The sequence below is a fragment of the Pipistrellus hanaki genome (genome assembly GCF_964339955.1).
Source record: "Pipistrellus hanaki genome assembly, chromosome: 1".
In the NCBI taxonomy this organism is placed as follows: domain Eukaryota; kingdom Metazoa; phylum Chordata; class Mammalia; order Chiroptera; family Vespertilionidae; genus Pipistrellus; species Pipistrellus hanaki.
This window is the reverse complement of record NC_140503.1, coordinates 46970883-46985799: the sequence shown is the minus strand read 5'-3', so window position 1 is coordinate 46985799 and position 14917 is coordinate 46970883. Positions and strand designations below refer to the sequence as shown.

The 14917-nt window shown below is 40.9% G+C and overlaps 1 protein-coding gene across 4 annotated transcripts in view; it reads right to left on the bottom strand.

Annotated features, from left to right (window-relative positions):
- The window catches only part of RORA (RAR related orphan receptor A), a 709591-nt gene that overhangs the window by 55733 nt on the left and 638941 nt on the right, over nt 1–14917 (bottom strand). Inside the window, exon 1 of one of the 4 annotated variants that reach the window (XM_084868076.1) lies at nt 2529–3170. The exons of the other annotated variants lie outside the window; for them this stretch is intronic. Coding sequence (XP_084724202.1) covers nt 2529–2787 — 259 coding nt within the window. The 5' untranslated portion in view covers nt 2788–3170. Of the gene's footprint in view, nt 1–2528; nt 3171–14917 lie in introns of those variants that run through there. 4 annotated transcript variants of the gene reach the window in all.

Below are 14917 nucleotides of genomic sequence, written 5' to 3'. Positions count from 1 at the left end.
CACAGCAAGTCTTTCTCCTTTTCTGGGTCTGTTGAAGGGAATGGTACCCAATAGATACATTTTATTTGCCAATTACATAGCACAGTCCATTTTAGAGTGAATCTATTCTTTTCCTTTCCCTTCTTTCTTGGACATTCCTAATCAAGTTCAAAGTATGTTTTCTTTAGACATGATTTTACAAATAATCCTGAGAACCTATATCAAAGTTCAAGTTGCTTTGCAAAAACAACATCATCAATGAACCCGGGAGATTTTATGAAGAGTGATAGCAATTTTTACATTGTGTCATCCCAGGGACCTTCCTGAATGAGGCTTTTAGGAAGAGGTTAACATGGAGACTTTGAAAGTAACTATCAGGCTAACCTGTGAGGGAGGCAAGGGGCCTAGGAAACCTCAGTCCCACCTGATACCACTGTTTTCCACTTCTCTCCGAACCTGACAGACAGCCAGGTGGCACTCCATCCCTGTGGACTTCGCCAGGCCCTGCATTTTATTCAACTATAACCAAAAAATGGGGAGCGAAAAAGGATGATGTAGGAGAAAACCGAAAACCCTAAGGGCCAACTATAATGAATATCTTAAACTAATGATGTATTTTAATATTCTAGGAATTTAAATTTGTATTAACTGTTATTTGTCTGGTGTGTGTATTGAGAGAGTAATTGCTAAACTGGGGGAAGTGGGTTAGAAAGACTTCAGCAATGGAGCTAAGTGGCCTGTGGGCCAAGGGGTGTGAGGTCCCGAGTAGCAGATCTAAGATCTCCGTGGTTTCTCCAGAAAGGCTGTCACGCATTTCATGCCGGGGTGCTGCTCTTCCCTGCCTGCAGCAAAGCCCAGACAAGCCCTGGGAGAAAATCACGGGGACCAGAAAAGAAACAGCAGTTCCTACATTCTTCAGTAACATCTCCCAAACCTTAAAAAGCGAAACGTTAAGAAAGCTAATTTTTATATCTCCAAACCACCAAACTGTGAAATGGGGTGAAATATTGATAGTTCCACATGACATCTCCTAGGGAAAGCTTCCGTGTTACAACGACCATTTCCACCGAATTCCCAGTGTGCCCTTGTCTTGACCCCCACGGCTGAGTGAGGTCGGCCCACCCACCCCAGAAACAGCGAAGTCTGTGCTGACTGCAGTAAAAGCACTGAGCTGCTCCAGGACCAAACTCTGCTGCCTCTGAGTGACTTCTGAACTGGGGGCTGAAGTCGGAATTCTCCTGTGATTACCAGAGAGTATGACAACGGAAGTCACCATTCTGGGGCCCTTTTTAGGCAGGAGTTCCCTTTGGCTCTCCCTCCATTCAGCTTCCCACACTCACTGCATGCTGTACAATGTTGTTAGTCAGGGAGTAGTAATTCTGATCCAACCAGAAACGTGTATGGTCAGGAGTGGAGTGATCTAGACAATTGCCGTCTACTGCTCGGTGGAAGTGCTCCTGTGTTGTCTTTGAATATCCTTTGTTTGTTTGTTTGTTTGTTTTGTTAATCATCACTTGAGGATATTTTTTCCATTGATTTTTAGAGACAGTGGAAAGGAGAGGGAGAGACAGAGAGAGAAACATTGATGTGAGAGAGACACATTGACTGGTTGCCTCCCACACGCAAGGGGACCAGGGCTGGGGATTGAGCCTGCAACCCAGGTACGTGCCCTTGACCAGAATTGAACCCGAGACCCTTCCGTGTGTGGGTCAGCCGATGCTCTATCCACTGAGCCAAACTGGCTAGGGCCAATGTCCTTTGTTATTGCTGTCATGTATCACATTAATTTTCTGGAAGAAGAAAATTAGCGGCCAATATTTTCTTCCAATAAAATCACTGGCTCCAGTCTCTACACCAAAATGAGGCTTGACCTTCAAAGTAGTGATGTCATTGCCACAAACTACTTTGAACCACTTCTTTGGCAACTGTTCTCCGTACCAATGAGATGAGAAAGACAAGTTTGTCACTTTACTGTCTTTTTTTTTTTTTTTTTTTTTTTTTTTTTTTAAAGGAAAATGGCCTGGGCTGATCTCTTCTCTTACCATTAGCTATTGGTTGTTTTCAAAAATCAAATTCACTTTTCCAGGAGAACAATGGCCACGATGGAAAATATTAAAACATTGCTAAAGGAGCTTAAAGTAGTTCCAGAAGAGGAATTGCATATGGGTTTTTGGCAGTGATCTTGAGCATTTTTGGCACAAGTGTTTATTAGCCACCCCAGTTGAGTGCCTTGAAGGGGCAATGCTCATGTGGGAGCATACCTCCCAGTACAATTGTTAAAATAAAATCGGCTTTGTTACCTAATAATGTATATGACTTTGGGAGGGAACTCGGAGCCTCCTATTTTATTTCTCCTCACCATACCGTTCAATTAGAGTGGGCTTCGTGGAAATTCTGATTCCATTGCCATCGCTGCTGCACTCAAGTATGCTTTCTGATGTCATGCTCTGAAATAAACGAAGTTGTTTGCTACAACTACCTACACACAAATTAGAAAATTATATGACAAGGCGTTTAATACAGCCTGCAGCTGGGACACAGGTTATTACTGAAAGTCGTTGTCGACATGGTTTCTGGTTTTGCAGTAAAAGAAGATGACTTGAAAGGACTCAGTGGTTTTGATGCTCTTCTGGAATGAAAACATTCAGGGAGTGCAGAGCATCGGGCTGTCATTAATGTCAGCCATGCGAAAACACTGTCTCCAAGAACACTACCGTCATTTCCCCGCGGAGACCAGGACTTTCCACTCTCTGGCATTTCGGGCTCTGGGCTGGTACTTTTCCAAAAGAGAACCTTTGGGTGATCCATTCTGGGTACTCCAACACATAGAACGCTTTTCAGCTAATAGGTGGCCTACGTTTGCCAAAGTCATCCAATAATTTTGACGGGGAGATGTGTTCCTTTCTGAGAAATATTGGGAGTTAAGAATGAAATCCTCAAACTTCAGAAGGCAAGAAGTAGAAATACTACCTTGAAAGGTGCAAAATGCCGGTTCAAAATAATGTGGTGGATGAAAGTATACAACTCTCGGAGTAGCTTCATATTACTTCTCTTGAACATCTTGATATGTACAGTTTAACATGGCCTTATTGATAAAGTAGACAGATTTCTGGTATGCTTGATATGTCTGATGCTGGGTAACACCTTTTATGTACTGTGTCTGTTGCCTGTTGTAAACAAGCAACGCAACCCCATGCTTCATCCCAAAGTGAGGAGGGTTGTAGAATGAAGAGCACTGTGTGCGTGGAGTTAATGGTACAACATTAAACAACAGAGTTGCCCTGTATTTTCTCACTCTGCAACAAACTTGTGCACAAGGGAGAAGAAAACAAAGCGATGTTCTGAGGCAGGGTAAGCATTAGGAAGTGGTGTTTGCTATCGCATCACCAGGGCACTTTGTTGTGCTTGTTATTTTCCTCCCCCATTCATGGTCCATGAATTAATGTAAGAAACAAACAAGGCATTAGGGAATAGGCTAAATATAAAACAGTATTTGCTCTACTCTTTGGTTTCAACATTAAAAAAAAAATCTCACTCAAGGGTATGTTTTTATTGATTTTTTTTTTTAAAGAGAGAGAAACATTGATTTGTTGCTCCCCTCTCCCCCCAAGTATGCGCCCTGACTGAGGACCAAACCTGCAGCCTAGGTAAGTGCTTTGATTGGGAATCAAACCTGCATGCAACCTTCTGATATATAGGAGGATGTTCCAACCGACAGAGCCACTCAACCAGGGAAATACCAAATTCTGTATAAGAAAATATTTTGTAATTTCCCAGGATGTCACATACTTGTCATACCTGCTGTAGTGGTAGTATGGCATTTTTAATATCACATTTTTATTGCAATGATTTTCAGATCTCCAAGGTGAGTTCTCACAAAGAGATTGCCTGAGTTGGGGAGGGTGGGACATCTGGTGATACACTTATAGTGAACTTTTTATTTCACTTATGTTCTAGGCTTTCAAATTATAAACTGGAAATGCAATGTCATTTTCCATTCTCTCCTATCTCATTTTTAATATAAAAAACAAAAAAATTAAATTCCATTTTATTATTTGTTTGCGAAATAGCCACAGGTAAAACTCCAGGGTTTCTTCATAAGTGTATAATTTTTCCCCCAGCCATCAGTTAAATCACAAAGAGAATGCAGCTCATTTCATAATGAGCTGAAAATATAAACGATTTTTGAAACTAAATGGCCAAAAGACATACTTGCTTATATCTGAGCTGCTTTTGAACCAGTAAAAAAAATATAGAAGAACACATAAGACTTGAAATTTGGATGGAAATTTTAATGTTTTAAGTTTTTCACACCCAATCCCAAACATATTCATTTGAAAAATAATATTTAAAATCATAAAACTTATAATCTAGGTATCAATGACTTCCCCTTACAGTATTCAACAAAAATACATTAAAAAAACTGCTGCAGAATGATATCTAGAAAATATCAATAGAAATGTTATCCATGACCAATCCTTCTCCCTTATACATTAGATTAAAACTATTGTCACCATACAATAAGCTTTCATTGGGAAAAAAATTTAATCTTTCTTAATGCCGTTTGTTTTCCTCACGGGCAGTCGGAAAAAAAAATGAAAATGTGACTCAAAGGAGATAAAGAGGTCTAAATAATGCCACCTTAATTCTGAAATAATAAAAGTTCAAGCAAGGAATGGCTGAATTCACACCTCAAATTACACCAAACACAGGCTTAAAAAAATAAGTTTTCGTTTGTGTGAAATCATGACCACACTTAGAGAAAACAAAAGAAGCATTTTGCAGAACTGCGCTGGCTTTGCTGCTCTTTCTGCTGATTGAGATTGTGCAAAAGATTCATTGTGCGGACCAGTTGCTCTTTGTCACACTCAGGCAACACCTTTGGAGGCAGACCAGACAGCTATGCATTAAGCAGTCCTCTTTCATCTTTTAGATTTCTGCAAGATTCACATGATTCCATAAATGAAATAAATTAAGTAATAACTATAGTTCTGCAGGGAATATGCAACACATTAATATACCCATACAGAAGAAATCTGTACATATTCATTTTCAGCATTTGGAAATGACTGGTGATTGTGATTCAGTGCCCTAGCCCGTTGTCTGGATAATCTCATGCCTTTTAAGCAAAAGGAAATGTATACTGCATAATGGCTTTACCACTCTGACCTCAATATGGAGTAAAATGACAGATAACAAGAAGAAGAAGCTGGTCACTTACACAAGAAAATGATGTGGATGCTTTGGCTCATTCTGGTCTCTGCCGAGTTACCCACATCCTTGTCAGCAGATGTGGCTGACAGTTAAAACCTGCTATTTCTAAGGCTTAAGATATTAAACATAATTTGGGCATAGGAAGAGTCGTTGTTTTCATTTCAACAAGAGCCCATTGCTCACACTAGTTCTCCTCAGGAAGAGACCTTGAAGGATCTAATGCCTCTCACCGAGCCTTGCTGGCCTTTCTTCCTCCTCCGAAGCTCCTTCTCTGCGTTAGACAATCATAGCTTTTGTTTCGTTTAGCATGTTCTAAAGAGCCAAATGCCCTTTCACATCACGGGTTTCAGACCCATGAGGACCTCTGAGATGATCCAATCAGGACCCCCTCTCCTCCTTCCCCCTGTTTTTAGCAACTGAGGATCTGGGAGGTAAAGTGATTGCTTTGAGATTTTCTAGCTGGGGTGAAACCCAGGAGCAGCCACCCCCCCACAGCTATTCGTTCTCCTGCCACCTTCCCAACATACAAACTCTTCCGTTTCGCAGATGGAATGGTAGAACAAGGGTTAACAGAAATCACTCACTAGGGAGGAGTGGGCAGAGGTTAGTCTGGCTGACACCTTGGCAGCTGCCTGACCTTGAGGACAGGAAGTGAGATAGTTCATGGTTCACATTAGTGGCGGTAAGGAGAGGCAGTATACCCTTTGGCCTCACAGACAGAATACTGGGCAACTGAGGGTGAAGAGAGGTCCCAGCAGATCAGAAAAATGATGGGAGAGCCAAGGAGGAAGATTACACTGGAATGAGCCGGTGGCCACTTGACATTTCCCCTGGTCTCAGTCCTGGCCACGTGTACTTCAGACATATCTAGAGATACAGAAGCTAAACTTGCTTCTTAAGTTAAAGTCTCCCTTAATCTTTGTCTTAGGGTCCACAGAAATCAAACACCAGAGGCATTCCTCGTCCTCTCTTCCCAAGTCATTTGCTATTACACCAACTGAATTCATTCTTCACAGCATTTCTCATCTCCTGGAATGCTACATAACTATCAGCCCTCTCCACATGTGTAGGATGGAAGGTCTACGGAGCAGGGGCCTGTCTTTCTGTCTTTCTCAATCTACATCTCCAGTGCCTAGTTCAGTGCCTGACATATTGCAGGTGCTTCAAAGAAGTGGGGTTGGGGGTCCTATCACCTGCTTCTAGCATGCATTAATTAGAGGGAATGAAAGGTTTGTCAAAGCTATCCTAGAAAGCCCAAAGCAAGTTTCCCTTTTAGCGTGGAAACTCTGCGGCAAGAAGCAAAATGACTTAAAGGATTCCTAATTTATCATAAAATGAAACAAACAAATAAAATCAGTGGGGGCAAGCATTCTTTTTTGAACTACTTTTATGAGAGCCTACAACCCAAAGATGACAAAGGAATTCACAGGACTGAGGGGGGAGGGGGGGGAGAAAGGCCATGGGAGCTGGGAGAGGGGGAACAGGGACATGCTCATGGAGAGAAAGGTAGTAACTATGCTCCTGACATCAAGGATTAGCCCCAAAGTAGTCCACACATGGACACCCTGTGTGTGCTGTTAGATGTCAGGAGAGATCGACAGATGGGAGCCTAAATGTTAAGTCAGCCACTTATTAGCTCAGAGATCATGGGCAAGTTATTTAACCTCTCCAGTCTATGCTTTTCTAATCTGTAATGTGGAGACAAGAGTAACTATTCCACAGGGTGTTATGAGGCTCAAATGCAAGAACATATCTAAGCAACTAGCTCAGTGCCTGGCACACAATGGTAGCCACTATTGCTATTATTATATGGGCTATTGGTATTTTGACTTGATCTCAGATAATACTCAATAATCAAAGTTAATCTCCATCTGCTTTTTCTGAACCAGAAATTACTGCTTTATCCTGGGTTTACTTATAAGGTCAAGGTAGCAAGTGGGTGTCAGCTCATTTCCTCAGTCAGATAGCTTCTAGTGGATGTTTGGGATGCTGGTTGAGATGTGCTGTGCTGAAATTGATTTTGACATCTGCCAAGAGTGTGGGGCCAGACTTGCTGGTTCTAATATTAGAATTGGTAAGCCTCTGCTGGTGTCACAGAGCCTAACAGCTAAGTTAATATTATATAACAAAGCATAAAGAAATGGAAGGAATGGGCTAAGAGTCAAGTGGTCTGGGCTCTAATTCTAGCTCTGGAGCTAATATGGATCTGCCAATATTGATTTTGAAAATGTAAGTAAATACATATAGGGCAGGGCACCTGGCCTACAGGACGTCCTTGATGGTTATTTGTTGAGATCATTTGAAAGAAGAATGAAAGCCCAAGATTATCATACAGAAGTGCAATAATTAAATATTTCCTACCCTCATTCAAAAGTTTAACTCTTCTGACCAATGGGGAATATTTTTTTGAAAGGAAAAAAAAAAAAAGATTACAATATTTTTGGCACTAAAAAAAATTAAAAAAAATCAACTAATGCTTAGGGATGCTCCAAGAAAGACAAGGCTGTAGAGAATATGGCAGCTCTTTAATAACCAAGGCACCATTTAAAAATATCTGGAATTAATTACAGCGCTAATGACCCACTGAAAGGCTTATTTAAATACCAAAGCCAGCACGGAACAATCATGGAAAAATATGGCTTAAAAGGGTTTTCGAGAGCAGAAACCAGGAACAGCAATTGAAACAACAAAACACATTATCCTAGAACACGAGCTACTTTGGTGAGAAACATTCAGGATGTGAAAATCTCGGGGGAGTTCTCACAGCGGGTAAGAGAAGCCACCAGGATCAACCGAAAGACAAGGAGATGACACACAGGCCCAGTCACCTGCCTGGAACAGAAGGGCCTCTATTCAGCATTCAGGGGGGAGGGGAGCCTTCCCAAACAGCTCCCCACCCCCGCACCCAGGCTTTCTCCGCCCCTCCCACCCTGTTTTCTTTCGGATACACCTGTCCATTTTTAATGTGCCATAGGCTAATGGGAAAGTTTCCATGGAGAGGAAAATCTATGTTTTAATAAGTCTCTGTGGCTATTTTAGAGCTGCATCATCTCCACGCGTTTCCTGTGTCTCGGTCCTCTGTGCCTCACAGCCACGCCATCACAAGCCAAAGCGGAGGTGATAATCGTCTTCGGCATGCCCTACTTGCCAGGCAAAAGTGATACCGCTGCAGTTCTCAGCTTCTCTCTGCACCAAAATGGCCTTTCTGGACACCAGTACTCCGGGAGCACACCGGGTGGCCAGGCTGGAATGGTTTCATGACTTCCTTCTTGCCCATTTATGAGATGCATTCCTCTGACCCTTACTGACTACATAGCTCGGACGTGCCTGGGAGTTGCTTTGCTAAGTGAAAAGTGTAATAGAATCAAAAGGTTCCAAAGCCCTTGGGATCTCCATGCGGGGGATGTGGGGGCGGGAAGAGAGGCACTCCTGACGTATATTGGTTTCAAGGAGCAAATATAAATTTGAGGATAAATGGCTGCTCACAATAATGCTTTTAAACCAGCAATTATTTATACTGTACTACTCGAGGAACCCTGTAATTATTCCAAAAGTGCTTGCCAACGTCTACCCTGTGTCATAATTGCCAACACAGCCTTGTTCAAAAGACTCCGTGGCGATGCTAAAATTCTGTTTAGTGTTAGGTTGCTGTTTGAGACACGAAGTGATGGCACAGTGTTGCGATAGTGAAGCAGAACGGGGTCCAGAAGGGAAAAAGAAATTATCTTATGTTCACAGGTGGGAAGAGGAGGACAGTGGTGGTTGGGAGGACAGGCATATTGCTTGAAAAACTTTTTCTACTTCCTTTTTAAGAAACACTGCCATATTTTGAGCACAAGGACTTTAAGGAAACTTTTAACAGATGGCTCAAGTGGTAGTTATTTGAAAGAAGAATGATAAGCCACTTCTCCCTCTTCCCCACTCCCAACTGCTTAGAAAATATATCTTTCCACTTCCGGCCTTTACTCCTGATACTCGTGAGAGAATCTGTGATTGTGGAACCACAGCTTACACATCTCGAAACACCCATCTGTGGAGGTCACAACTTTGTTGACCTATTTTCTGCCACTTCTTTCTGTTACACTGATCTCTTCCACTTGAAACCATGGCCCTCTACTTCCTCATGAACAGACAGCAGAGGGGGTTCATGTATCTGTAATGAAAGCTTTGGGGTGCCTGGCATTTCCAGTATTTGCTTAGGAAAAACAGAACGGGATGTACCCTATGTGTGTGTGTGTGTGTGTGTGTGTGTGTGTGTGTGTGTGTGTGTGTGTCTCTCTCATCTTGATGTCAAGCTCTCTTTCCGTATAGACCCACTCCATTGTGGATGAGGGGCTCTGTGTTCCCTATCCACCCCCAAATGAAATCTACTCTCAAAACTGAAGGTGCTGCGGATAGTTCCATAAATAGAAACAGGGGGGAGGAAAATCTGGCCTAAGCAGCAACTTCTGAATTTAAATCATTTCTCTCCTCCCATGCCCCCTCTCTTTTATGAGCAGATCATGAAAAAGTAGAGAAGGCCGTTATCTGGAAATAAGTTTTAGATTACTCATCTAAGTATTTTAGGGGAATGTATTTCCTGCTCTGAGTGTCCAGGCTATCTTCTCAGGTCTGCTTGCTCTGCAGGTGACGATGTTGCCATTGGCTGCTCCCCACGCTTCTGGGAAGGTGTGGTAGGCGAATGGGCATGTGTGTTAGCAGCCAAAGTCAGCATCCCATGAACCCACTGGGCACAAATGGGGTCCTCTAAGCCTAAAAGTTCATGGCTTCCCTTCTCTCATCATTTCAGATTCCACTGGAGACCCCATCTTGAAGTCAAACCTCACTTCCTCCTCAGAGCCTTCTAAAATGAAGAAACCTTGCAAATTACAATAGATGCTGCCCTTCACCATTCATGTATCCAGTTTGAACTCCCTTATCTTCCTTTTGTGAATATATTGCCTTACCCCTTCCCCCCAAGGAGCATTTGCTTGTTCTCCCCAATTCAATGATAAATGAGAAGGAAGAGATTTATTGAAGCATATAATCCTGCATCATCCCCAAATGTTTGAATCTCTCCAAATGCTTGAACTGCAATATGTACCTAATAAATATTCTTTAAATAGTGAACTCTTTACTCTCTGATTTATTCCAATGCCACATAATAAGAGTGTTATTCTCTTAACTCGAAAGAAATTTCTTCTCCTACTCTTGCTGGCAGCAACAATTTTCTTCTACCTGTATTCTTTTTGCCTCGTACTCTGATTCTGTGAAGGTTGAACTTCAAGTTGCTTTGGAAGAATCTGCATTATTTCTCTGTAAAATTAATTCACTGTCTTAAGTGAGACCTCAATCTGGGAACTATAGAGCAGGGGCTTCTGGGAGAGGATGTGTAAGATGACATGCGGTTTGGCCTTCACTTGGAAGGAGCAGGAATCACAGAGGTCATGGTTACAGTGACCGGAGGGGCCAGGGTGATGAACAGTGTGTTTTGGCTAAGTTACTTTGTACTGTTATGTAAGGAGATATAAGCTCAGCCTTGCTTGAATTTAAATCTCCAGAGTCAACTGTTACAAACTCTGGGAAGGGAGGATAAACAGGAAATTCTATCCTCAGTCCTCTAGTCCGTCAGGCCTGAGGTTCATCAGGAGCACCATTCCCTTGGGCTAAAAAGAAACAGCTTGCAAATTGGAAACAAATATGTTATTTTCTAGATAGTCCTCCCAACAAATTTGATGAAGTAAATTCTCCTAACTTCAGGAACCTTTGTGAGCATTATGTTTTTAGAGTATCACTAGAGCAAACAGCAGGAATCTGAGCTGATGAGAGCCTTAGTAAGTAATTTGGGATAGCTGAATTTTCAAATAGCTCAAATTTTATCCAAGCAAGCACATCGAAACAAAGGAGGTAGTATCATAAGTATTTTTATAAAATATTTCTAAAGCAATGACATTTTTTTCTCTGAGAGCATTTTGAATATCATTGACTCTTTCCTAATGATGAAGTGTTATGAAATATTTTAAAATTTATCAGAAATTTACCCAAAAAGCACACGATTATTATATATGCTGTAATACTCTGAGGGCCTTCTAAGATTTAGATGACATTTTGCCCCCAAATTAAATGTCCAGTATGTTGATTTTTTAATAGTTTTTTTCCCTTTTATGAGTTCCATTTGTAGTCATATGCTCGATCTAATGAGGGTCTCTTACTTATAACTAATATTTCATCTTAGAATTAGCCATGTGCTTGGAGCCTATCCTGATAATCAAATTTGTCAGAGGACCTGTGTTAAAAACTATTTTAAGTAGGATACATTGAGTCTACGGGGATTTTCTCAGAGTTAAGGGCATAAGCTTGAACTCTGGACTCTATTTAGGCAGCTAAAGGCCTATCTGCTTACTTTCTAATTTCTCAGATAGTCCCTGATAGAAGAGGTTACAAGAAGATAGATTCATCATAGGTGAAGTATTGCTGGATTGGAAGGTGCAAATGGTGACTAAAAGGCCACATTCTTCAAATCACCCAGAGAGTAAGATAATCACTTTTCTGTTATTTGCATTATGGTCTTTGATAATTACCAAAGCTTGTTCAGTTTGAGAAAATTTCTTGATCTCTTCTCAATGTCATCACATATATATGTTGTAAGGAATGGCAAGTTCATTTAATGACTTAAACAAATTTTATGCTCCCCCCAAATATTCCAAGCCAAATATGTATACTTTCTAAATTCTGGATACTTTCTGTTTTCTTTATTATACATAGTCAAAAATTACTATAGTTGCTTTTTCTGAAGGAAGCTACTTGAGTTATAACAAGCAGTTATTATGAATAATTTGAATTTGTGGCTTTACTTCATTTTTGGACCATCTCAACTAACCATTTGTAGTCTATATTGGGCAAAGCAAAAATGTTTATCAGAACAAGTATTTATTCTGTTCCCTATGAGACTACACTAAATTTCAGTCTCTCTAGAGAATTTGACTTCTTCAGGCAGTTTAGATAGAAAATTATCATCCAGCCACAGAATGCAGTCTGGTTATATGTTAAAATGTTATGTCACTTTGAAAAACACTGAGGACATCAAGATTACAATTAAACGACAGCACAACCATCAAGAACTACCTGAAATCTTACTGACCAGAAGTCCTACAACTAAGGATATAAAGAAGCAGCCACATAAAGACTGGCAGGAGGGCTGGAGACATGGAACAGTCTGTTCCCACACCCACATGTGGCAGATAAAAGTCAGGAGAGGATATCTTGGTTGCAGAAGTTTCCTAGGAGTGAGGAGCCTCAGCTCCACACCAGGCCTGCCAGCCCAGGGTTCCAATGCCAGGGAGATAATTCCCTTAAACTCTGGTTGTAAAAACCAGCAGGGAGTATGGCTGAGTGAGATGGAGGGCTTCTGGAGTCCCAGGCAGTTCCTCTTAAGGGCCCATGCATCAACTTACTTGGACTCACTCCCTCTGAGCTCCAGTGCTGAGGCAGTAGCCAGAGAGACACCAAGGACATATGGGGAGGAACTGAATTGTCTGGCATCAACACGGGAGCGGGAGGGGCAGCTTTCTCCAAGACAAAAGTGCTGGCAGAGGTTACTGTTCCTTTTCTGAGCCCTCCCCTACAGAACCAGCAGGTGGACACCATATTTGAGTCTCTATCAACCTGGTTTACACTGTTCATCCCAACCTGGTGATTTCCTGAGACCTTGTCCTATCCAGCTATTTCCAGTGTCTCATGCTTCAGACTTTCCTAAAATCTCTTAAAAAAAAAAAAAAAAAGCAACATGTGTTGTCAGCACGACACCTACCACTTATGGCCATAGCAGCAGTTAGCCATCGTTTGTAGTTTGGCCTCTCCGGGGTACCTCAAAGCCCAGTAAAAGTATCAGCCATCTGCATATAGCTTTGTAACTCATGCTGATATCCCTGGGCTGAACACAGGTGGTGGCTGGCCTTGTCCTTCACCTCCTGGGAGGCTCAAGAGCCAGCACCCCTAGTGGACAGTTTCAGACTATGTCAAATACCACCTAACAATCTCCACAAGTGACATACTCAAGGAGTGAACTCAGCTGGCACTAGTGTCCACTGAAATTAAGCCCTACTTTGTGGGATAGGCCCTGCACAGCTGGTCTTCCATGGTGATCACACCCAGGCCTCATAACCAATCAGCCTGAGGATAAATCCCTCCCACTGACTTGTCAATAGCAATCAAGGCTCAACTACAATAGGAAGGTGTACACTGTCTACATGGTGGGGGGTGGGAGGGGAACATACCTTAAGTGCCCAACTCAGGTAAATGGGGAGGCTGAGCCATTGTCCCTATAGGACACCTACTATATTAGGCCACTCTAACAAACCCAGGAAACATAGCAGCTTTACCTAATACACAGAAACAGACACAGGGGAGCAGCCAAAATGAGGAGACAAAGAATTGTGAAGTGAAAGAATAAGAACTAAATGAATTGGAGGCAAGCACTCTAACAGATACAGAGTTCAAAACAATAATTATAAAAAAATTTTAGGTCAGCATAAAAAAAGGACATGGAAACCTTAAAAAATAACCAGTCAGAAATGAAAGATACACTAACTGAAATGAAGAATAATTTACAGGGAATCAACAGTAGAGAAAATGAAATCAAATCAGTAATTTGGAATATAAGGAAGCAAAAAATACCCAATCAGAATAGAAAAAAAGAACAAATAATTAAAAAAAATAGGATAGTTATTTCTGTGATAACTTCAGTGTACCAACATTTATATCATGGGTATGCCAGAAAGAGAAAATAGAGAGCAAAAGCTTGAAAACCTACTTGAAAAAATAATGATACAAAACTTACCTAACCTGGTGAAGGAAACAGACATATAAATCCAAAAAAAAAAAAAAAAAAAAAAAAAAAAAAGCAGAATCTCAAACAAGATGAACCCAAAGGGATCATACCAAGACTCATCATAACTAAAATGCCACAGGTTAAAGGCAAAAAAAAGATTCTTAAAAGCAGTAAGAGAAAAGCAGCTAGTCACCTACAAGGAAGCTCCCATAAGATTGTCATCTGATTTCTCAACAGAAACTTTGCAGGCCAGAAGGGAATGGCAAGAAATATTCAAAGTGATGAAAAACAAGGACCTAAAACTAAGTTTACTCTACCCAGCAAAGTTATCATTTAGAATTGAAGGACATATAAAGAACTTCCCAGACAAGAAAAAGCTAAAGGAGTTCATTACCACCAAATTAGTATTACATGCAATGTTAAAGGGTTTTCCTTAAGAAGAAGAAAAAAAAAGATAAAAATATAAACAATAAAATGGCAATAAATACATATCTATCAACAATTGAATCTAAAAAACAAAATAAACAAGCAGATCAGAAACATATGTATAAACACAGAGAACATTGTGATGATTGCCAGATGGGAGGGGAGTTTGGGAGATGGGTGAAAAAGGTAAAGGGACTGAGAAATACAAATTGTTAGTTACAGAATAGTCATAGTGATGTAAAGTACAGCATAGGGAATATAGTCAATAACATGTACATTTGTGTCATATGGGTACAAGATTTATTGGGGTTCATTTAGTAAGTTATGTAATGTCTAATCACTGGGGTGTTACTTGAAACTAATATATTATATGTCAACTATAATTGAGAAATAAAAAATGATTAAAAAAACCACAGAGTAACAAGGGTGGTTTTCTAATTTTTTTTTTTTTCTTTTTTAATTGCTTTTTTTTGTTTTCAAGAGTGTTTT